The sequence below is a fragment of the Pocillopora damicornis genome, chromosome 2 (genome assembly GCF_964200805.1).
Source record: "Pocillopora damicornis chromosome 2, jaPocDami1.2, whole genome shotgun sequence".
Classification (NCBI taxonomy): Eukaryota; Metazoa; Cnidaria; class Anthozoa; order Scleractinia; family Pocilloporidae; genus Pocillopora; species Pocillopora damicornis.
The window spans coordinates 21,270,527-21,294,933 of NC_142671.1; the positions used below are offsets into that span (position 1 = coordinate 21,270,527).

At 38.1% G+C, this 24,407-nt stretch overlaps 3 protein-coding genes across 7 annotated transcripts; 1 reads left to right on the top strand and 2 right to left on the bottom strand.

The window, feature by feature from the left end:
- Positions 1-783: 783 nt before the first annotated feature.
- Positions 784-8,328, bottom strand: LOC149050308 (heparanase-like). 5 transcript variants are annotated; one of them, XR_016183918.1, is made up of 9 exons: positions 7,516-8,247; positions 7,116-7,287; positions 6,633-6,680; positions 5,461-5,661; positions 3,821-3,932; positions 2,821-2,933; positions 2,203-2,321; positions 1,972-2,115; positions 784-1,236 (listed from the first exon to the last, which is right to left on the bottom strand). XR_016183918.1 is itself a non-coding variant. In XM_089197286.1 (9 exons), the coding sequence occupies exons 1-9, from the start codon at positions 8,060-8,062 to the stop codon at positions 1,077-1,079; spliced, it is 1,638 nt and encodes a 545-aa protein (XP_089053412.1). In that variant the 5' UTR covers positions 8,063-8,247; the 3' UTR covers positions 787-1,076. The 5 variants fall into 5 exon arrangements, 3 of the variants coding, with proteins under 3 accessions (XP_089053411.1, XP_089053409.1, XP_089053412.1); XR_016183919.1 differs by lacking the exon at positions 7,116-7,287 and adding an exon at positions 6,887-7,055 and having other exon boundaries at positions 7,516-8,238; XM_089197286.1 differs by lacking the exon at positions 2,203-2,321 and adding an exon at positions 6,887-7,027 and having other exon boundaries at positions 787-1,236.
- An 8,420-nt stretch (positions 8,329-16,748) lies between these two features.
- Positions 16,749-17,510, top strand: LOC149050309 (galanin receptor 2a-like; the record flags this gene model as incomplete). Its single annotated transcript, XM_089192435.1, has 1 exon — positions 16,749-17,510. A coding segment is annotated over one exon (636 nt), but the record flags the coding sequence as incomplete, so codon positions are not given.
- Positions 17,511-18,975: 1,465 nt separating this feature from the next.
- Positions 18,976-20,513, bottom strand: LOC149050310 (uncharacterized). The gene has a single exon (XM_089197292.1). The coding sequence runs from the start codon at positions 20,173-20,175 to the stop codon at positions 19,351-19,353; it is 825 nt and encodes a 274-aa protein (XP_089053418.1). The 5' UTR covers positions 20,176-20,513; the 3' UTR covers positions 18,976-19,350.
- Between the last annotated feature and the right edge of the window lie 3,894 nt (positions 20,514-24,407).

Genomic DNA, 24,407 nt, shown 5'->3' on the forward strand with positions numbered 1-24,407 from the left:
CTTTTCCCCCAGCATAAAATCTGTGTTTTACATCAATCACCATGTTCAGTTACCGTGTCTCCAATTTTCAAAGAATTTTTTACTTCCTCGGTTACCAGGGCGAACTCCTGCGAGGATGGTCGCGATATCTTGCCAAATCTGTCTATGACTCTCTCTCTTTCGCAATCCCTTCTAACCTTGCGCACTCATCGACTTTAAGGGGTGGGGGGAGGGGGGGGGAAAGACAAACAAGAATAACTGACCTGTCCCTTAAGAGAAAGATAGAGAGCGTTCAAAAGAGGCGGCCGTTGCTGGAAATTCTGCCAGAAAAGTAAAACTACGAGTTTGTGAACTACGAACCATGGAACCTTGCCCACGAGCCGTGAACAGCCGGCAACCACGAATCACGAACCACAGACTATGGACCACAAACTGTAGCTGTACAACCTACTAAACACAAACCTCGGACAATCTATACCTGACACTACGGACTAAGAGATATCGGACTTCAAGTTGCGGTCTTCTGACCACAGACCATATACTTCGGGACATGGAACACAGACTACAAACCTCGGACTCCGAACTACGATTGTAAATGAGCCCTTGTAGTCAATCTAAAAGGACACACGAAGATGTACGTGATTACTTGTATGTGAACTTTTCTTCCCTCTCACAAAGCTCTTTCCTGAGTCTGTTTCACGACATACTTCAATGACAAACAGTAAACGATAATACAATACTGAGGTGTAATCTAGCATTAGCAAGTCATTGGCTAAATAGTGTTTCACAAACGACCCAATATTATTCTGCCCTGATTCAACTCGTTTATTTTTAATTTTTTACCCATTGACTTTATGTTTTGACATAAAACTTTGTAACTTTAAAATTGTATATTGTAAGGACCACACAAACAGAGAGATTTTAGGTTTCATTTCTTACTCCTTAATAAATTAATCATATATTATTTGTTAATACCCACTGGTGATTCAATATTTTAACTCCAGTGCTCACAATAATGCATTTGACGAAATCTGACAGGTCGTGCATATTAACTTTTTTTTTTTCTGCGTATCTGCATAAGCTGTTAAATTAATCCATTAACCACAAGCACTCGCAGAGGCTTTTGGAATGACATAAAAGCCAAAGGTCAGAGGTGGAAGATTGAGGGGTTCGTCTCCCGGCACACTTTTCGGCGCGAGGTCTGGGAGCGTGCGGTCATCCACAAGTTTGAGAACTTTACCGTTAAGCTTGACGGTCCTGTTTCAAAAGTAAGCATCGTTGTATTTGTTTGTTTGTTTGTTTTTGCTTTTTCTTTGAGTCTTAACAGGAAAATAATCAGAAACATTCTTTTTGTTGTTGTCTTTTTTGCGATAAAAAGAGAACCGACTCAAAAATAAAATACTTTCTGGGACGAAGACGTTACATTGATATACTGGTCTGAATCAGTCGAAGCATTTGAGAGAAAGTTCTCAAACAGCAGCACTTGTAATTAAGGGGAGAAAGATGTCAATTGATCTTTTATCAATTCAATGGCATGATTCGAAATTCCTACTCTTTGTTTAGCTATGTATCGTGTTTTGTTCATGGACATGGCGGGAACGTGGTCGAACCACAAGGAATCGAGCAAGGAGCAAAGAAGAAATCTTAATCTCCTTCGAGAAATTCAGCCTGAGGCTTGCAGATTCCGTGCTCCGATACTCTACCACTGTGCCACAGACAACTCAGTGGTGAGATATTGTCATTACTGAGTTCATCTAGTGTGTGTCACGTGTTCTGTATACTGCTTTGCTTTACAGCAGCATATGACACCTGACTATAACTTGAACATCAACTGGTGCGTTGACGTCTGTCTCTCATAAGGTACCATTTCATATCGCATTTCAAAGCACAGGTGAGTAACTAAGTAACTTTCTTATCAACCATTTCATTAATTTATGCCATGGATGAGAGGACTGAGTTTCAGCAAGTTAATTCTAACATGATTTTACTTACTTTGTCAATAGGTCGCCGTTCTCAGGAGTAAGAAGATATACGTCGACATCTTTTCCTTTAAGTTCACCGTTGAGTTTCAGGACGACTGGCGTATCCAAGAGGACATTGAGAGCAAGAAGCGTGACAGAACCCAATGGATACTGACTGCGCAAAAAGAATATTCACAAACTTAGTCACCAAGCCAAGCAAAATAAATTAACAATAGTATACATATAAGGCTGAATTACGCACGCATTTTTCTACTTGTGATTTACTGGGGGACAGACACATAGCTACAAGAATCTCCTCCGCAGCGAGGTCACCATGGTAACCAAGCCACAGCCTTGCTCCAGACACCTGTTGACACAACACTGGAATGAAAGCAAACCCAAAATTAGCGAGGGAGGGAGGAGAAATAAAGCAAGCAAAGGACCAAAGCTAGCCATGAAAAAGCACATAGCATTGCCCTACAAGCCCATCGTGGACTTCGTACATCCCATCAGTGAAATCGCTACATTGGCTTGGTTTTATTTTCAATTAAGTGTCAAAGGTTTTCTGAGATTTCTCTTGTTTTGCTTTGCTTTGGTTTGCTGTGTGGCTGGTTTCAAAAAAGTCGCACCACAATCTCAACCAATCAGATTCATGCTAAAAAAATCGTATTTTGTGGCTTGCTTTTCCTATAGTATGCGTGTTCTAATTTTAGTTCTCATTAGCCGCTTGCAATATCATCCCTAAATCTGATTGGCCGTTTTGTTTACGCTGGTTTTAGTTCCATGACACTCAATCGTAATTTGTTCTGATCTTCGCTTGTTTAAATTGCACTTCGTCTCAAACTATTATTAATGTAAGGCAAACGAAACCTTGAAATACCTGCTTGAGCAATGGGCGTACACTCGAACCTTTCGTTTCTCTTCTGTCTGACCACTCACGTCCAGCACCTTCTCTCCAACAAGACGTTTGTGTAAAAGAGAGAGCCAGTAGTCCTAAAGACAAGAAAAATTAAAACTTAATGCGAGTTCCCTTTGTTCATATCATACAATCACAAGCCAGAGGGAAGTGGAATAGTAGAGGAGAGAATAAGAGAAGGGAGTAGACGAGAAAAGATAAGGCAAAACGAGACCACAGGCGGCCCAAGCTCATGTCTCGAGAAAAAGCCAACCATTAACTCATGAGAGCGGCGGGAATTACCAAAAACCACAGCAGACACAAAAGATGAGAGTAAGTGCTATTGATTTTACGTGTAAAATGTTCATATTTCGAAATGTTTATCGTCGTAAATCGACCATATTTCGTTCCCTATACTTTTCCTTATAACGTGTTCAAATTCTCAACGTAACTTAACACAGAGTCACACAACGCGTGACACTTTCATGATTAATCGTTTGCTTTTTCTCGAGACGTGAGCTAGGGCCGTCTGTGACGAGACCAGAAACGAGACGACAGTGACTTCCCAGGCACAGAACCGCCTGTTTATAAAAAAGATAAGCACTGAATAAGTCAGTAAAGCGGGCAGATGAGCGAAGTCAGTAAGTGGATTTAATCAGAACCTTTTCTTCTTTTTTTTTTTCCTTTTTTTAAATTTGCTCCATTAAATCATCGACACGTATGCTGCACTAAATTTTATCACTCGGTGAACTCAATTCACGTTGAGCTTATTGTCGTTCGTAAACGCGGACGAAAATGTGGCAAAACGATGTTATGTTTATTTTTTCTTCAAAATCCCCTGTTGCTATGGAATAAACCTATTAAGGCTAAACTCCAGCCTTCGTGGAAATTTTCTGTCGGCAAGCAAGCAAGGAAAGCTGCTGCGGAAAATAAACAAACAGGTACTTTTGAGCCTTGCCATATCGTATTCATACTAGGAACATACCGGATTTGGATCCAGATCGTCATCTAATAAAGAGTAGTTTCCTTTAACAAACGTCTGTCGCACAACCACCTCATGTTTAAACCGAGCTGCCAGACCTAGCTTGTCTAGCCACCTTGAAAACAAAGACAACAAAATCATGTTCCATCAAACGACAACACAGGAAAACAAACTACATAAGAAAAAATAACCTTTCTCGACCAGGGAATTGCCCAAACATGATTTTGGTATGAATCTTTTAGGGGGAAGGTCATCAAAAAAAATTAATCGTTCAATATACATGTAGGATGGTCTATACGGCTTGCTAAATTGAAAAATTTGTTTGAATTGAAATCTTACCCCTCTACCTTAACTCAGAGATAAACAGTGCGTAATAAATAACAGTTACTAACCTCGTCAACTCTGTCCATACTGTGAGTTTCGGAACCTCATTTCTTCCGCTTGGATTTATAGCCCTCGCGCTTCGCGCTAGAGACATACATATCCGAGAGGAAAAAACTCAGTCCGTAACTTACAACACGGACCTCGAACTCTGTAAGTAAGAGACATATGGAGCAAAGGGACAGGTGACTTGCACGATAGCCACAAGTGATCTCGAAAATAAATATATATTTAGTATAATTGCAGCGATTATTATAGAGATGCGCGCGCTCCGATTGGTCGAGGATTCCGCCATATCTCGCTATAATCACCTCCCGCGAGGAAAAAAGCCTTGCCTTGTATTCTGTTAATGTTGAGCTGGAAGTGATTAACGCGATGGAACAACTATAGTTCTAAGGAACAAAAATAATGCTACTAAAGTTGGCATAATACTTTTCAATAAAAGAAAAAACGAGGTTTTGCTTATTAAATTAACTAAACCTGGTAAATTATAGTGGAAACTGGCTGCTTATCTCGATATGAGTGATCAAAACAACAGTGACAGAGTGGTATCAAAAAACAAATGAATTTATAACAGAATTCAAGGGCACCTGAGCAATTATACTAAGACAATTATTCACCTCAGGCTAAGTGAATATTATACACTTAATGTATGATCCCAAGGGAAACAGTTAGTTTTGTTTTCCTGAGAGTCTAGAGGTTTCCTCAGGACTCAAGGGAAAACAAAACCGACTAGTTTCCCGAGGGACCATACATTAAGTGCTTTGTTATATACTTAGACTTTCCCTTAAACAATCATATGCTGCTGTATTCGGCGCGCAGGTAACAACTGCGCATTTGTATCACGGTCAGGATACATTTGACATTGATCAGGGGCACGTGATCAACAATCAACCAATCACAGTGCTTGTTTTGTTGAGCGAAAGTCTATGTATATAACAATGTGGAATAATCCCCTTGACTTTATCTTGAGGATTATTCAACAATATTCACCTCACCTCCAGCAAATAATTGCTAAATAATAATCTCCCTGGCATTCCATGCTTCCTGAACATAAATCAGTGGAAGTTCCATTGTTTAAGGGAAGGGAAATTATCCAGTAATCCATTTAACCCCTCAGAGTGATGAGCATCCTATATATCCCATAAGAATAACTCCTAAATCAAATAGTAAGGTCATAGGAATAAAGTAAATGATTGCAAACCCAAAGAAATAACCAACTTTATAACAATTTTTACAGCCAATCAAAATGAACAACTTACATAAATCCAGCCACATATCTGTCTGACAATCCACTTGCTCCTCCTCCATATGCACTGCTAGTTTCACCAAGCCACCGAGAAAATCCTGATTTTATTCCATCCAGTATCGAATTGGCTTCACTCACTTCATGCAAAAAGTAATCCAGGACCTCTGGATTGTAAAAGTCTTTCCCAGAGCATGTTCTTCCATTGACATAATACCTGTAACAGAAACACAGGGAGTTTATTTTCAGCATTAGTGTTGGCAAAGCCCATGAAACAAGTTAACATACATACTATGCACTGAGAAATAGAAATTGATAATAATAAGTAATAAAATCATAACAGATTGCTGTGACTGCCAAGCACAGGGGCTAGATGAGGATCCTTGTTGCAATTTTGTTTGTGTTTTTGTTTGTAGAAAGAGAAGATTGTGAAAAATGTTCCACTTTCAAATCTTCTCCCGGAAACTGATTCCCCAGCCTTAGCAGCTGAAAAACAGGTATGAAGATCAAAGTCTGAATCCAGGAGTAAAGAAAATATAGCTGTATTGAAGCCCTTCTGCTCATTTCTGTGGCTCTACTGCCTTCTCTCTCATAAAATATACACAAAACCATTTGTCTTTTTTGACAAGGATTACTGAAATTTGCTAGTACAATGTTTACAGTACAATACTCAGTCTACTAACAACACTTCTGTTCATATGGTACTTATGTGTCCATCAATTCACATTTTAGCCTACCGAATTTCTTTAAAGGAAAATCAGTGCTTTTGGTATCCATTGTGTCCAGCCAGCCTCAGAACTAAACACCAGCCCCATGCCTGGTCAATCCCCCTAACACTATCAGATCACTGAAAAGAAAAACCAGGGTGGGGTGGGGACAGAGACCCCTCAACATTAACTTTCCCATATTTTTCACTCTATTTACCCTAACTCAGCACTGCACACTCATTGCCTACCTACCATCAACTCTTTGAGCACTAAGTTTGACTGACTCCTAAGAGCATCTAACTTCTCCTTTCAATATCACAACTGAATCACTCATGAAGGTTGAGAGAGTAAAGAAGCTTTCAATTTTTTGTTTGTCATTGCTTTATTTTGTTTCATTGGGCAGAAGAGAAAGGGAATCTCATCAGTGACAAAATATAATACTGTCATACAACCCTAAATAGAATAAATGGAAATTACTTACTGATGCCAGGTAACTGCATCTATGACATCCTTGGCATGGGTAAAAAAGCTAAAATTTTGAGAGATGCATTGTTACACTTCGAACAAAAGCCTCCATTTACATCAAAATGCAATAAATCACTGACAATAAAAATAAATTTATTTACAGTGCTGAATTTTATTTAAGCAAACATAAGCTTTTTCAAAGTGCAAGTTGTTCTCATAACAGCAGTGGAGTTATATTTTTGCAATGCATACAGCTGAGTGCAACTGTACCTCCTCAAAAAGCTTCCTGTTTTTTCAGATGTTACTGTTGCCATGTCAGGTCCAACTAAGTAGTTACCAAACTGAGGACTGCCCTCAAGTATTGCTCTTAAAGTGTGAAAGTCTTCAGCAAGTTCCTCTGAGGAAATGGACCTACCATACCTCCAAAAAAGGTCAGGCTCTAGTAATAAAAATAAACTCTATTATGTTTGTACTGTTTAATATTGACTGCAGTGATTACCTCTCCAAATAGATGCCACTTTTTGAGTGATTTAATATGCGTGTTACATCAGGGCCAACAAGAAAGTTGCCAAACCCAGGATTGCTTTTAAGTATTTCTCTGAGTGTGGTAAAGTCTGCTGTCAATTCTTCAGGTGAAATAGACTTGTTAAATTTCTTAAACAAGTCTGGCTCTGAGGAAGAAAAGCATGCATATAAAAAAGCCACTCTGAAGGTTTGATTATAGTCAAAGACACCCACATGCTTAAGGTATATGACTTGTACTAATGAGTATTTTGTGGCATTTAGATCTGATTAGATTACATTTTTATAATTACATTGATTCAGCCAACTAAATCTCATTTGCTACAACTGACACTAACAAAAATAATGAATATCTATTAATCATAAATATTCCATACCATTCCCAAGCTCCCATCCAAAGTGATATCCATGATCTGCAACATATTGCATGATTTCTTTTGCATTGCTTGCATTCCAAGATCCATCTTTTCCCCTTAAAAACACATTCAAGCCAAACATGACGTCCCAGTCAGCTTTTGATGACAAAAGGTGTATCTTGTCCAAATCTGCATGTGAGATTGTAAAATTGCTAAAATTTTGGAACGTCTGGAAGTCTTTTGAGTCATCATAGATTAAGAAATCTTCTGAAGTTCCTCCAACCCGGAGAAATGCTGGAGAGAGACCTTTAGCAAGCGTATACAGCTTCTCCGAGGTAAAGTTTACGTACGGTGACCAGTGATGCCTCAAGATACCAGAGTCAATGGCAACGGAGAGAAACTTTTCGTTCACAGTGAACACAGCGCGATCCAAATTTATCGAGACATTGTGCTCTACCGCTTTCCTACCAAAAACAGTGAACTGGGGTTTGGCTGAAAGCAAATACACACTCAGTATTAACACAACCACAACTAAACTTGATCTCGCCGAGAAGACAGGTGAAGCCATGCCTACGAATTCAAGCGAACGTTTGACAATGTCTGCGAGGTCTTCTTGATCTTTTGGATTATGTTGTCTCTCTGTTTAGTTCAATTTTCGAGGAACGCCTCCAGGTAGTCACAAATCGAAATATAAGCTTTCCCGTGACAAACCTCGTGACTCCATATTTCTCTGGCACACATCATTTTCGCCAGGCGTTCAACTTGAAATGGACGCTCTCCCCAGTTGGCCCTCCGTCTTGACGGAATCACCAAATATTTACTCCGGACTCTGGACTTTAGAACACGGAATTCAGAGCAATGCACACAGATTTTTCCTAAAAACTACGATTTACGAACTCAGCAATACAAACTAAGAATCAGGAACTTTGAAATTCTTTATTTGAATCCCACCCTCTTTGCTAGTGAAAATAATTTTACCGTGACCACTTTCCAAGATCATGAAAGACAGTGACTTCCTTTCGAACGACTCGTACAAATAATCACTCTAAGTTTAATTTGCGGTATTCGTTTTTTGAGAGGCAAAATATTTGACGCTTCCCTGTCGAATTAGCTTTTCCCTTCCCCCTCCCCAGTAAAACCATTTCACCCTTACACGATCTATCAACTTCGTTATATCTCATTGCATGCACTAAGGGCCCCTACTTGAGTTTAATTTGATACTTTGCTAAAAGAGGGTGGTAATTAACTGGAACCAGTAGTCCATTACTGTAATGGGCTCCTGGTGGAACTGATATCTAATTCTTGTGGATTGATATGTCTGGGAGTTTCAAAACTCTGGTCTCCGATGGAAGTGATGAAAAATGCTTTCTTTTTCTTGTCAAAATGATCAATACTTACGATTCCTATAAATGTAACCTTTAGATTACAGTGTGTCTTTGTATTTGATAGGGAAGGTACAGACCCTCGAATGCCAAATGTAGAAATTATCATTTATGATGGATTTGGCGGAAAGAACCGAGATGGCTCTTGCAAATGAAGCCACAAACGACATCAACTGGCGCGAATCAGATTATGCAAAAGACGGAAGCAGTACGTTTAAGATAATTCCAGTTTTCGACTACTCAGCTAGATTAAAAAACAAACCAAAACAAAACAAAAATTCCAGCGACTCACATTAAAAGATCAATGAGCAGCCCGACAAAAATCTGTATGGTCTGCAGATAATATCTGTTTCCCACACTGAACTCGATTATTTCTCTCAAATATCTTTCATCAGGTAGATAACGATGTTATTATAGGGCTTTGGGTTATGATGAAAGAATGGTAAATGATTGAAAAGCTCGATAACGCAGTCAACAAGCAGTTGGCCTAATTGCACACTGGAGAATTATGAAGAGGGCGATCAAATATATCATGAGGCAGAATGCCAGTAATTGTCTGTTAGGGACCCGTTTTTCTTTCTTGGCTGGGGGGGGGGGGTGGTGGGGAGGGGGCAAGGAGGATTTTAAAGGATCACATGGTTTTCCGGAAGAACAGAGGAATATCAGTCGTCACTGACAGAGTACTGAGGGGACTACAGAAAATTGACTGCCTATGAGTGGGGTGAGTGGGGATCATTAGAATAATACAGAGCCATATGGGAGTATCAGGTTTATTTACTCTGTCACAACCAAAATCATCCGGCCCCCCAACCCCCCCCCCCCCCCCCCTCGTGATAAATAATGAGTGGTGGCTTCCTGAACTGGCTGGTCATAGTAAAGTGTAATAACAAAGATCTCAAGGGAGGTAAAGGGACGAAATGTTACTGAATACATTTTTTGTCTTTCTTGTCGTTTATATAATCACTTGGAGAGCCACCCATGAACTAAAAAGCTTTTATAGTTTAAGCCTGACATTTTAAAGGACACCAGTGATCTAACGCAGCCGCTCGTTTTAGGCATTTTAGCGACAATACTTCTACATGTTTGTTTGCCCGAATTTATTTGATAAAACAGCCCAAAGACAAGTGATATCAAAGAAAAAATCGCATTTACAAGATCTATCTCGGAAGAGTCGGTACGTGCCTGAAATATCTTGAGATAATGATAACAACGTTGACTGAGGATATATTTGACATTTCACCAACGAAAAAATATTGACCCGGATTAAGAGAGCTTAAGTTTATAGTCTAGTGTTAAGTTGCATGAAAACGGATAAGGTTATGGAGCGGATGTAGTTCTAACTATTACAATATTTCTCCTTTTTGTACCAGCTCTTTGACGTCAAGGGCAAACCGTTGGCGTTGTAAACTTACAAACTTGCTTCTTACTATAAAGAAGAGTTCTTACACACGTTAAAATTTAATCCCCGTCATTTGACGTTTGTGTGACTCCGATAAACGCCGTAGAGTTCTCGGAAAAGCGGAACTCCAGGACGCGAAAAGGAAAAGCAAATCATTAAACGGTGAGTTTTATGAACATTTCGTAATTCTCTAATTCAGTTTGATTTTGTATAACGGAAGTCGTTCTCATTCTGTTGCAACCAGATTCTGTATGAGCGAACAGAAATGAACTTGATGATCTCGGTAATCGCTTGGTCAAGTTCTGCACGTGTTCTGGATCAAATTCTAACAAGTTTCCGATCATTTTTGTTATAGGTCCATACCGTACTCTTAATTTAGTAGAAGAGTCATGAAGAATTCCAAATTTGCCCTGAAATTCTCGCCTGGTTAATAATTTTAAAATACACATTAAGGGAACCCAACAAAATGTTTCTAAATGACATTGTATATTCATTTTCAAGAGGCAAGTACACATAGCCATATTTTTCATCCTCAAAAATTTCCTCTTTACAAAAGTGTTATTAAAAATATGGTTGACTTCGTCAAAGACCGAAGCCTTTGACAGCTGTGTTTATGAGACAAAAAGTGCTCTCTTTGGCTCGCTTTCGTTGGAGGAGTTTCATTTGAAAACAAAAAAAGAGATTTGGGAAAATTCCAAGTTATGTGTTTCGTTCATTTTTTTTTCATCACTCACCATCACATTCCTCAGTCTAAAAGCCTCTCACGTCAAGTCACAAAGTGCGCCGATGAAGCCGTAATTACTTTAATGGCCTGTAGCCGCAACCTTATCATAGAAGGATTTGATTCAAGTCGCTTAAGATTGCTGTAGGCTGAGATAGCAATAGCGTACACGAACAAACATAATTTCTGGACGGCATACTTTCCTGTCCCATTCTCGTTGTTTACATTATAACATCCAATCAAAGCGCGTTTTATACAACCAAACACTCGTGGTGGTGATTAACACGCTGTACATAATGCACTTATCTCCTTCCTAATTTTTAAAACCATCCTTCTAATAAGTGCAGTCCTTTTAATTTCCAAGAATAAATCTTCTTTAGAAACCTTTTCATCCGCCCCACGCCATTCCCTTTGCCCACATCATAGCTGTTACAACAATATCATTGATAATCATCAATTCAGACTGAATATTGTAGGATGTACGGGATAATTATTAAAAGAGGTCTGATACGATATTCTGACCTACAGAGCATAAAATTAACTTTAACTTTAACCAAAATAAAATAACGCCAAATAGGCTCCTGTCAACGACCAACAAAGGATCAAAGGTTGAAAAGATCTAGACAGATTGCAAATGATAATATCACAACATTTTGATTGAAATTTTCAAGATACAAATGGCCGAGACATCGTGACGACACGTGATGTCTGCTCCTAGGAGAAGCCAACGGAAGAAGAGTACAAATTAAGTAAAAGCAGATTGATATATATGGCTCGCAATCACCACAATTCGACGTAAATTTGAAACTCCTGAAATCTTTGAAAATATGTGAATTTTTCGTGCCCAAATGAACAGTTTCTAATTCTCTTAATTGCTCCTCACCGTGTCACGATGCGTGATTATCCCCACTGAGATTGGACCTCCATGTGACACTGGTCATAAATTCAAAAGCCCCCGCTCGTTTGTTATCTTCTCCTTCAACTTCCTTTCTTTAAACTTCTTCAATTGCATTACTTAGTTGAAACAGTTGATGTTCTAAACCTTGGATTAAGAGATTGTGGTCACGATTAAAATCACTCATCTTTTCTAATGTAAACTATAAGCAAGGCTTTTTGTCGAAAATTTTGAGGAAATAGATAGCATCCTCCTCGTTAACGAAGTGTAGCTTAAACATACGCGCTGGCGGCAAAAATTTAGAAGATTAAAATCCGTTTTTATGAACAGAGCGCAATAAAAGGTCAATTTATATCATAACCTAAGTAAACTCCGTTTCAGGAAAGTAAATCAAAAAACCAATCAAAATAAGCGCATTTATGTAAGTCTCACCACAGTGTCATGTTGTTACTTTCATCAAGTGGCTGACGGGCATATGATCCGCAAAGTCTATCATCACCTTAAATTCTCCCAACACGGCCAAGAGAGTTTTTCGTTAAGATAATCTCGCTGTTATTATATTGACGCACGTTAATGTACTTGATCTTAAAAGCGTATTTTTAAATGCAAGTGAGAGAACTTCCTTACTCATTAAGAAACTTCAAAAATACTGTTGAACATTTAATTATTTCTTAAGGCATTTCCGATGACATCTTCTGGAAACTAGAAGGTTAATAATTTAAAAGCGGTATCTTGGTTTGTATAGTAATACAATGACTTCGAACAATTTATACTGAGCTCTCAAACAAAACTTTCAGTATGCTATGATATATTCTTACGCTCTTCATATAGTCCAATTGTTGATGTAGAACCAAACTTGAAACAGGTGGTAAACAAAGAAAAGTACAAACAAAAGCATTTAAAGCAGGGGAAAGAAAATAGAGAAACCAAAAGCAATCTTAGCATAACACCGTTGTACTTTGATTAGTTCTGTGGCTCCTTAATAGAAACTACCTTGGTAAACAAGGACAGAGAGGTGTGAAAAGTCAGCTTTCAATTGTTCGGGATATTCATAGAAGGAATATTTTACCCAAGCCAAAATAGCGGTAAGTGATATATAATACAATAGAGTGAAATGTATACTTGAGAACTTAATGTTAGACACAAGGCATGAACCCGTGGCAGCCACGAAGGAGTGTTCCATGATCTACACGAATCTTAGCGAGTGTGTTTCTTTAAAGCCAGACACAAGAAGAAAGGAACAAAGAAATATGAAATAATTTTCCTGCTATTATAAATATTAAATTCACACTGTCGCATTTGTAATCCGTAAAGTACACACCAACGTTTTCAGGGATAAATTTTGTGCAAGGAACCTCTGCAAGTCCATTTGGTTCCTTCTACTTGTGGGAATAAAAAGTTAACAAGACACAACATCATTAAGAGAGGAAAAGGAAAGAAAGGCAACCGGTGATGAGTGAAAAGTTCTTTAAGATACTTCGATCGAATTGCCACGGTTGCTACTTCTCAAATACTTGTGAAAACTTTCATTTTGTTGGAAATGTGTCTCTTAATCAGGCCAAGTTTAAGTCTATTCCGATATTTACCCTTTTTTTGTTTAATATTGAAAAAAGGAAGGAGAAGCACCGCATTTGGCTTGCAACCCAAATATACTATTGACGTCGTGTATTTTGTATGGGAAGAATAAATTAACAAAAACAGATAGACAAAACAAAATAAGATGGAGAATTGTCTTGTCTGGATTATAGATATATATATATGTAAATTTTGTGTCAAGAAAAGGTACCTCAGCGGTTTGTTTGTCCCACAAAAATCCAATATTGTACCGTGACTGAATACAACTTAGTTAAGATAATAAAACCCAAATGTTATATAAAAGGTAGCGAAAGTCACAGAACTTATGGTAATTACATTATATCACATGTCTCAAGTGAATATCAGTAAATAATATATACCCTTACGAAGTTGCACCATCGAATTTATTGATTTACCAGTAAAAGGAGAGTTATAACACTAGTTAAAGTTAAACGCCTTCTCACAAAGTGAATAGGAGAAATTGGAAAGGCGTGCGTTATACTAAGGTATAATGAAAAGAGATTTTTGCTCTAGGACCTTAAATCAAGTTATTATAGAGTAAGGACGAAGGAGTTAACCAATATCACCTGATAACTGCATCTTATCTAATCTGAGGCATATTGAACAACCATTCATTCAATCAATTCATAATAAAGTAGTTTCCTTATCGCCGAGAGGTCGACAAAATCGGATAAGCGTAAAAACAAATCCAACACTGAACGTGATTGGCTAAAGATTTCGCTAATGAAAAAATTGAAATTGAAATTGCATTGAAAAATGCAAGTATTGTCGTTAAGGATTTGGTGAATATTTAAAACATTTCAACAGCACAATCATCGTAACTTTGATAGAAATCATACAGTCCAACACAAGTCACTGGACAACTGAAATATCTAGAAAAGGGAAGACACTGAAAATTACGAGCAGACGTTGAAAACTTTCATCTACTGTATTTTGATACTTCTAATTTAAAGCTGAGGCATTTGAAAATAATTCCCCTCTGGCTTCAGCAGTAGATTCAGCACAAACAAATCAAAATACAGTTAAATGATCCGTATATAGATACATTTACTAGTGCGGGTCGACGAAGTGCATGCATCCCCTATAATTTTGACATCTTGTGAAGGACATGTTAAAATACGAAATTATATTTAGAGTCAGCCTGTGTTCGACTGCATGCATGCATCGAGGTATTTCCGCAGGCGATAGTTGTGAGACTCCGCATAACTACTCTTTCAAGCCAAAATGACATTTAAAAGTAATTTTTAGTTCCAAGCAGAATGTGTGTCACACACTTTTATGAAATCTATCTTTTCATGGCTTCTTATATCGTCAGTTGGAACCGCAACGCGCTCTCTCATTGACCGATAGGTGTGATAGTAGTATTTATTATTCAACTGCACAAAGTAGATTACAATAATGCGCGAATAGAGTACAAATATCCTCCGATATTGTACGGCTATTTGAAAAGTTGGTTATTTGGATAGTTGGTTATTTGGATAGTTGTACTGTAAAAAGACCCTGTTTGACCAGTCGGCTGAGCGCGCTACGTTTCTCTATTCGCTTTGCTTTTCTCACCTTATGAGAAATGAGCAAAGAGACTTGGCAGAAGAAAGCATTTGGAGAATGAATAACCGATTAGTATTTTGTCTCACCCTGCGGGCTCGTCAAAATACGGCACAACTCGTAAAAATACTCAGCGATACTACACACTAAAACGTCTAATAAGATATATTTACCCTGATATCACGGTTATAAGTTGGAAGGTTCGCGCGAATCTTTAGAAAGAGCTTATGAGAATAGAAAACAAATTCCGCGGTTTACATGGCCTCATCTACTCATTCAAGGTAATTTTGATTTTATCACCCGAGTCGATAATGTCAATTGGCCACTGTAAAGAGTTTCAAAGCTGACGTTTCGAGCGTTAGCCCTTCATCATCGCTCTGACTGAGGGATGACGCTCGAAACGTCAGCTTTGAAACTCTTTACGGTGGCCAAATTACATTTTCAACTCAGTCGATAAAACCAAATTATCTTATATTAAAGTTCAGCTTATCTTTTTATACCCCCCCACTGACGCAGCAACACCGTTTCTTTAAAATCTTACCCTCTTTAAACATTCAAGGGTTAGAAGCATCCATGCACAAACTCTCCACTCCGACTCACATTTGCGAACAAAATAGTATTGGGAAAAATCCACTGAAAAATCGATGGTCTAATATGTTTAAATGTTCTCGAGTTTCAGTACGCAATACGAATTATGGAACTACATCACATTCATGACAGTTTACATGCACCTTCTAATTTCAATGGTCAACCATCTCTGATTCAAACCTCGAACTCTATAGCGCTTTTTTTTAAGCATTTAATGGTTTGCACAGAACCTGCGACTAATACGCTAGAGTTCTCTCTAATAAGGTATTAATGACTACCGGATATATGCCAATACCATATTTTTACAACGTTGACGAGAATAAAAGACCGTGCGTTTTTGTAAAACCATCAATTATCGAAAAACATCGCAGAAAGAAAGGAAACGATTATTACCAAACAATAGTGAAATACATTAGCAAAATAAAAGTGCAAGGTACCACCGTGGAAAAAGTCTAGAATAAACGGGATTGAGCCTATCTAAAACGGGACAAACTGGCTTTTGGAAACTTGAAATAAACAAAAAATACACGACCTAACTTCAAATAGGGGCCTTCCTTATCGTTGCATGAGGAAATTTCTAAACGCAACATGTAATTCCCTCTTTGTTTAAGGTCCTTTGAAATTCTGTAAATCTTTTTTGGCCAACTGACATCTTACTATCGTTGTCAAAAGGAAAATGATAAGTGGCACGATTGTATGATATATCATTTTAATAATATACGAAGATGAAAAAAGCAAAAAATTAACACGAAAGTATACAAGGGGGAATCAGAACACAAAACCTTTCAGTAATAACTCGGGAAGAAAGTGTAGTAGAAGATATTTCGCGACATCAACTACAGTCACACAATCAAGCGTATTTAGTGGCCAGTTTTTGCAGCAATGTACATGTATACGCGCTCCTGTGCTTCAATGAAATTACATTGTTTCCTAATTACGGCTTAAAACGTGTATTTATTTTACAAAGGACACCTTTTGCTGTTCCTTACGAGGAAATACGCATTCATTTGCGTTAAGGGGCAAACAATTGCGTCAAAATACAATCATTAGAAACAAAAAACCATCATTTGCAGGGAAATCAGATTCATTAACGATTTTTGCATTTTAATCAGCGTTCAATAACACGCATTTCGCGCATTTCTTTTCGACACGAGCTACAATACTTCAATCACAACCCATGTGGTTATAGCTTACCTAAGACTCAAAGCTATCACAGATCCTTTCAATTCTAGAAGCCAAAACTTTTCCAACAAGGAATACATCAAAATCGTTTTAATCTGGTGTGTGTGCTTGGTAATTTCCTCACCCACAGCAAGTATTAACAAGGTCGAAACCGATGAGGATGGAAAACTGATTTGCACCAACACCTCTTGGGGAAGCACTGGCAGGGAAATATACTACATCGTACACGCAATACTTTTCTACATAATTCCCTTGGTCTATATGATTGTAACGCAACGAAAGATATTCCGCTCTCTTCGAGCGATTGCTATTCCAATGTGCAACTCGCATATCATCAACACAAATCAAAGACATAAGAAAGTTGCAAAGACACTTGCAGCTCTTTCTCTTGCCTTTTTTTCTTGTCAGTCTCCTTTTACGATTCTTAGACTGCTGATGTATTCTAACTTAGTGTCCCCGAGTCTAGTCTGGAGCGTGACTCAAATGATGATATGTCTGAATGTGGCACTCGATCCTTTATTATACGGCTATTACGGAGAAAATTTGAAGTCTAAGGTGCGACGATTTCTTCGATGCAATTAACAGAACGGGTTGAACTCCGAGAACATCCCTCAGAGAGAAAATCATCTCAGGCTTCTCGCGAGGTGTACGGGTAACACTTGCCACATTCTCATAAAACTGAACGAGGAGACAAAAGTTTCATTGGAAGAAAACCATTACAATCGATTCGGCTTTGCTTTCAGGAAAATAAGTTTTTGGATTATGATCGAATGAGTGAGAAACGCCTTCTTGGAAAATTTCTCATTATCGACAGAATGGTGCAGCAAAAATTAGGGTTCAACTTAACAATTAAGTCATTGAGATCCCTTTTATTGAAAGTTTAGAGCAACAATCCATCACCAATCCAGAATACAGGTTAAACAATCTACCAATTTTTTGAAGCAGGTGAACAGAAAATAATAGAGTAGTGTCCCTATCGCCGAGAGATTGACAAAATCGGATAAGCGTTAAAACAAATCCAACACTGAACGTGATTGGCTAAAGATTTTGCTTCAAGGTTTGCTTATTCATCATTTTTAAACTGATCTTTTGTAAAGGAGCACATAGCATGACGAAATCCTACAATGCTCAGTGATAAACAGAGCGATAAACATTTCAAAAAGTGCTTCAACTATTCTATAAAGCTGTCCAATCTTAGAGATCAGAACTCGCCGAGGGCTTACAATGAAATCAACGGCTTTTTGAATAAGCTTACACACAATTGCTTTCACAAAGTGCGGAATAGCTTATAATTATGTTAGAAGAATGAATAGCGATTATGCTACTACATCATGCATATCTGTTGTTTCAGATTTGGCACCACTTATGTAAATAAACGATTCTGGGGACTTTTTTGTTAAGCATTTTATGGTTTGCACAGAACCTGCAACTTATACGATAGAATCCTCTCTAATACACCAATTATCGAAAAAGATCACAGCAAGAAAGGAAACAATTATTAGCAAACAATAGTGAAATATATTAGCAAAATGAAAGCGCCAAGGTACCACCACGGAAAAAGTCTAGAATAAACGGGATTGAGCCTATCTAAAACGGGGTAAACTGGCTTTTGTAAAGTTGAAATAAACAAAAAATACACGACCTGACTCCAAATAGGGGCCTTCCTGATCGTTGCATGAGGAAATTTCTAAGCGCAACGTGTAATTCCCTCTCTGTTTAAGGGTTTTAAAAATTCTGTAATCTTTTTTGGCCAACTGACATCTTACTATCGTTGTCAAAAGGAAAATGATAAGTGGTACGATTGTATGATATATCATTTTAATAATATACCAAGATGAAAAAAGCAAAAACTCAACACGAAAGTATACAAGGGGGAACCAGAACACAAAACCTTTCAGTAACAACTCGGGAAGAAAGTGTAGTAGAAGACATTTCGCGACATCCACTACAGTCACATAATCAAGCGTATTTAGTAGCCAGTTTTTGCAGCAATGTACATGTATACGCGCTCCTGTGCTTCAATGAAATTACATTGTTTCCTAATTACGGCTTAAAACGTGTATTTATTTTACAAAGGACACCTTTTGCTGTTCCTTACGAGGAAATACGCATTCATTTGCGTTAAGGGACAAACAATTGCGTCAAAATACAATCATTTGCAGGTAAATCAGATTCATTATTGCATTTTAATCAGTATTCAATAACAATTGTAGGCATTCTTAGACGTCATTCGTCAAACAAAAGAGAAAAATATACTTTCATGTGCGCTAACATTCAAGTCATTTACACCATCTTCAAATTGAAGAGACAATACATAATCAATATAGTGCAGAAACCATCCATTAACATTTTTATCACACTGTTTGCAATTCAATAGCATTCCTGAACAGCATTAGTATAAGACAATCATTCAGTATGCGCTTGTACAAACAATTAAGCGTTTTTATTTTCAATATTCAAACATCGAATTCCAATTGAAAAATACCTATTCCAAAATTATCTTGTTTTGAATTTCAGTTTACCCTTCAATAATCTCTCTATTTAAACATTATGGCAGATAGGTCTGCATAGAGTGGTACCATTGCGCGCGTTTAGCCGCTGTCACAGTGTCGATGTTTCTGTGCAGAGCTTCAAGCAATTGTTGTGTTCGAAACTCCCCCAGTGGCGTTCCTCTAGCTCTGGCCTCATCTCTGTTATCCATGCGTCTTTGAATTTCCGGACGCGAGATGTCAGCCTTGATTACCGCTTTCAGACAGCTTAGTGCCTGCTCCACGATGTTTAGGAAAGGACTGTAGAGAGGAAGCATTTTAAGCTCTGCGTTTGGGGCGGGAATGTCCGGGTTTCGGTGTGCCGGTGCTCCGTCATACGCAAAGATCACCTCCCCGTCGGGATCTAGAGTTTCCCACGCCTGTGCCAGGAAATTATCGAAAAGCGCTGCATTCATTCCGCCAAAAGCTGCTGAGGAAAACACATGTCCATTGATTGGCGAAACTGCCATTCTCACAGTCAAGTTTCGTCCTCGCTGGCCGCACACTTGACGGTACGCCCTCTCTCCCTGCCGCGCTCTACCGTGGCTTCTGGCCGTCCAGACGTTAGGGCCGCATCCGTCGACAAACACACAGTGGCGCACTACGGCATGGTTCATAAACCAGGTGGCGTAATCCACTCGCTTGTTCATCACATCAGGTCTGTTTCTAACCGCAAGGAGAGGCCTTGCAAGTTTCACTCGGAAAAGCATCCCGTCTAATGTCCTTGCCACGGTGCGGTCATGGATCTGAGGTTTTAGGGGTAGCCATCTCCTCAGTTCACCGTTTATCCGAGCAAGTGTGAGTAAACAGTTTTCGTTTATGATTTCCTCTAGGCAATCTCTCATCTCTTCGTCTACGCGCACGTTGTTTCTACCTCCTCGTGGTCTTTCCCTGCCCTCTCTGATGTAGCGCGTCACAATGCCTCTTACCGTTGATCAGTTCACTCCGAGCGTATCCGCGACCACAAGATAATCTCCCTCCTCATCCTCAAATCCTCTCACGATTCTCTCTCTGTGTTCGAGTGATATTCGGTTTCTTCGTGGCATTTGCCTGCGGTCAGAAAAACCTTTACAAAGCGAATGAAGGGGACGAAATTTACTGAATGCAAGTAACTCCTACGCTGTTAAAGGCCATCAGGCAATGTATACACCTGTATTTATTTAATATACAACGTATATTAATAATCACGTATTGATCACGGAGAAAAGTCGCTGCATCATATTTAAAAGAGCAAACTCAACGACTTCCACAACTCTTCGCCATTTTCGCAGCCTTTGGAGATCATACGAACTGCGCTGAGCAAAGGGATAAATAATAAGATAAAAAATAATGTGAACGTTTGACTACTGAGGATTTCCTTTGGGAAGCTATTAAATAACAGTTCAGGGGAAACCGTTAATTTGTTGAACGGAACAGGAAAACCAATTAATATGTGAAGCTCCAAAGTAAGGTTAAATCTTGACCGCTGTTTTTCCAAAATAAATGTCAATTATGATGCTATTAAATATTAGTTACTGCTTATTAATGGAACTACTGTTGTGTTAACTCAGGATCTTCAGTTCACATGTACACGTACTACCGGCCAAACTATGCGATGAAATGAATGTACATTTTCTGGTAATGGACCGCAAAACGTTCATTATCTCCTCAAGGTACTTGTAATTTTTCCTTCTCTCTTCCTCGGGCCTTATTGAAGTTGAAACTGTTTTTAATCGACGCACCTTTCTTTGTTTGCGTTAAAAATATGTTTTCAAATAACGATCGCATAAATGTGAAACACCTCCTTAGAAAATTTCTTATGAACAGAATGGTGCAGCAAAAACTAGTGTTCAACGTAACGATTAAGTCATTGAGATCCCTTTAATTAAAAGCTTAGAGCAACAAACCATCACCAATCCACAATAAAGGTTTAACAATCTACCAATTTTTGAAGCAGGTGAACAGAAAATATGGTGAGGGAAAACTTTGCTTTGGCCCGCGAACTTTTTGTAGTTGTGATTCTCTCCTATAATGACACTTATTCCTTTTAGTTCTCATGTTGCATTGTAGCAACAATGCAACAAATGTGTTTGGAAGCATTCTGTTGTATTATAATGACTTTCGGATAAAATCGTAATGTATATTCATATAAAGATACAAATATACACACTTGTACATTGCCGCTTCACTTTTGGAGAAGAATATTGCATATGTATTAGCAAGTGAATGTCAGTTTAGAAAGGTGGATTGTATGTCTGCAATTGAGTGTCATTATCGAAAAAGGTGTATTGTACGTATATCTGCAAAAGCCCTGGAAAAAAGGTGGTAAATAGTTCACATTTCATAATTGCTATCGCGAATCATTTTGATATCTTACAGCTTGAAAAAGGCGATGCCCATTTTCTACGCAGGGGCGGAAACACGAAGGTTATTAGGTATGGACAACCCTACGAATGAAGGTTTACTTCGTACACAAGATTGATAGATCAGTGTAGAACAAAGGGAAAGATGTAATAATACGTCTGCAACAAAAGTATGGAGCCAGTTATAAAACTAATTTAATAAATAAACGTTTACTCGCATTTGCATTTGCACTTGAGTGTCTTTGGAAATTTAATTTGTCTGAAATCGGAGCAAAAGAAGCAATTTCTATACTGGTGTCTGGTAAGGAGTTACTGGCCGTGTTGCCAACTGGCCTTTGGAAAAGCCTGCTATTTCAGGTGTTGGTTCTTATGAAAGAAATTACGCAGGAAACCTTCGGGCGTAGTTGTCGTTTGTCCGGATTGCTTATGATCAAATGGAAGAAGCATCGGATTAACGGTACCTACGCTCACGGATTTTCATTTGGAGATATAGAGTGCAGTAAATACCAACTATATTTTTTTTTAAACAAATATTATTGCGGGAAAACCTTCGAGTGTAGTTATTTGTTGCTTCAACTATCGTTTACGATCAAATGGAAGAAAAAAGAAAAATTGTCAAATAGATTAACGGCAGTTATACTGAAGGATTTTCGTTTTAAAAATATGGAGTGCAGTGCATCAGCTCATATTTGTGACCGCAGAGGAGGTATTGTCGAAGCCAATTCTTTGATGGCTAAATTGCCTGCTCATTTCCGGAAATGTAGTGACGCGCAACTACTGGCCCACTTTCTTATTGCCTTAACGCTTTTATCCTCAAGATGTAATTTCTCGTGTCAGATCTCCATTCTGAACGAATTTCATATCGAGAGCGAAGCAAGTTGGCTTTTCTATATTCCAATCCTTGATTTGACCTTCATTCAAGCATCTTCCTTCGTAACTGTCCACGATAATTGATCCACAGACTGTTTCGCTTTTCATATGTGACGACGGGTTACAGCACGTCAAACTTTAGCGGAATTATTACTTAAAAACGCCACGTTATAAGCCACCCCCTGCAAACGCTCTTCAAAATTATTAGGTGAACAGTTAGAACTGAACCGCACGGACCTTAGTTCACACAGAAGTTAAAGCAGTCTTTGTAATGCTTTTACTTTCAAAAAAAGTAATTAAAGGAAAGTTGTAAAAAATTATATATGCATCGATGAATATTCGGGCGTAAAACGCTTATGAAAGTTGATTTTCATTCCTTTTTCAGTAACAAGAAAATGACAGGTGCATCATTCTGTTTATGTTTAAGTATCTAGCAGCCAAGATATGTAAATATAAAGAATTGGCACAAAACACATTTTTAATTTTCCTAAAGAGTTGATGTCAAATTTTCATTGTTATCTTACAGATTTTATTTTGCTTTTTTCAGTTAGAACTGAACCGCATGGGCCGTAGTTGACATAGAAGCTAAAACAGTCTTTGTAATGCTTTACTTTCGAAAAAAGTAATTAAAGGAAAGTTGTTAATAATTATTTATGCATCGATGAATACCCGGGCGTAAAACACTAATTAATAATTGGTTTATACGTCAGCGTGCGTTCACCGAGATCTGAAGCACGCGGGAAGTTTGGAGAGCACGAAAGATGCGTAAGAGTTGCTCGAGGCGTAGCCGAGAGCAACTCTAGCTTCTTGATTGTTAAAAAAACCGCGGAGAAATTTTTTTTTCTCGAGGGATTTGTTTGCTGACGTCATGAGTGTGCATAATAGGAATATGAAGCACGCTCACGCAGTTGAATTTGATTAGACAAATTTACCAACTAGGTTATAATGAGGGTTGATTTTTATTCCTTTTTCGGTAACAAGAAAATGACAGGTGCATCGTTCTATTCATATTTAAGTATCTAGAAAACCAAAAGCAGTCTTGGCATAACACCGTTGTACTTTGATTAATTATTTGAAGAACACGAAATATCGTTATCTTCTCAGCCTTTAACACCACATGACCCGCGCTGGGGCAAGACGGTAACTAACAAGCTAATCAATAATGTGAATGTTTGACTGCGGGGGATTTAGTTTCGGAAGCTTTAAACTAACACGGCTTATTTCAAACAGAAACAAACGTTAGATTGTTGAACAGAGCAGGAAAACTAATTCATTTGAGAAACCTTAGGGAACCCAACAAAACCTTGTTCAATTATGAATTGCGTTTACCGTGAATTGTTTCCGTGTGCAGGGACTTAACAACAAAGGCGCGAAACATAGAGGACCGAAGCTACCTATAAGTGACCAGCATCTAATTTCTCCTTAAAGTAATGCTGCTGAATGATTCACTAAGATTATGAGAACAAAGGAAATGATCGCCAACCTAAGAAATTTTAATGGATAAACGAATTCTCATTACCAGCACCAAAAGAAATGTACAGAGAAGAGCAAGGAGAAAATAGATACTGATGTTTTTCTTCCTCTTGTTGTTATTTGCGTCACTCTACCTGCCTTATGATAGTTATTATAAGAACAATGATAATGATAAAATAATAATGATAATAACAATTGTAATAACGGAAATACAGCTTTATTAAAATCAAAATTCTACCTACATAACACATTGCTCAAAATGATCTTTTTGACATAATGTAATGTTATTTATAAATATAAAAAACTATATCATTTTTGTGTTATCTCTGTACACCCTGAACTTAAAAAAGGCAAAAAGATAAAATACTCCATTCAAAAAAAAGAATGACTTA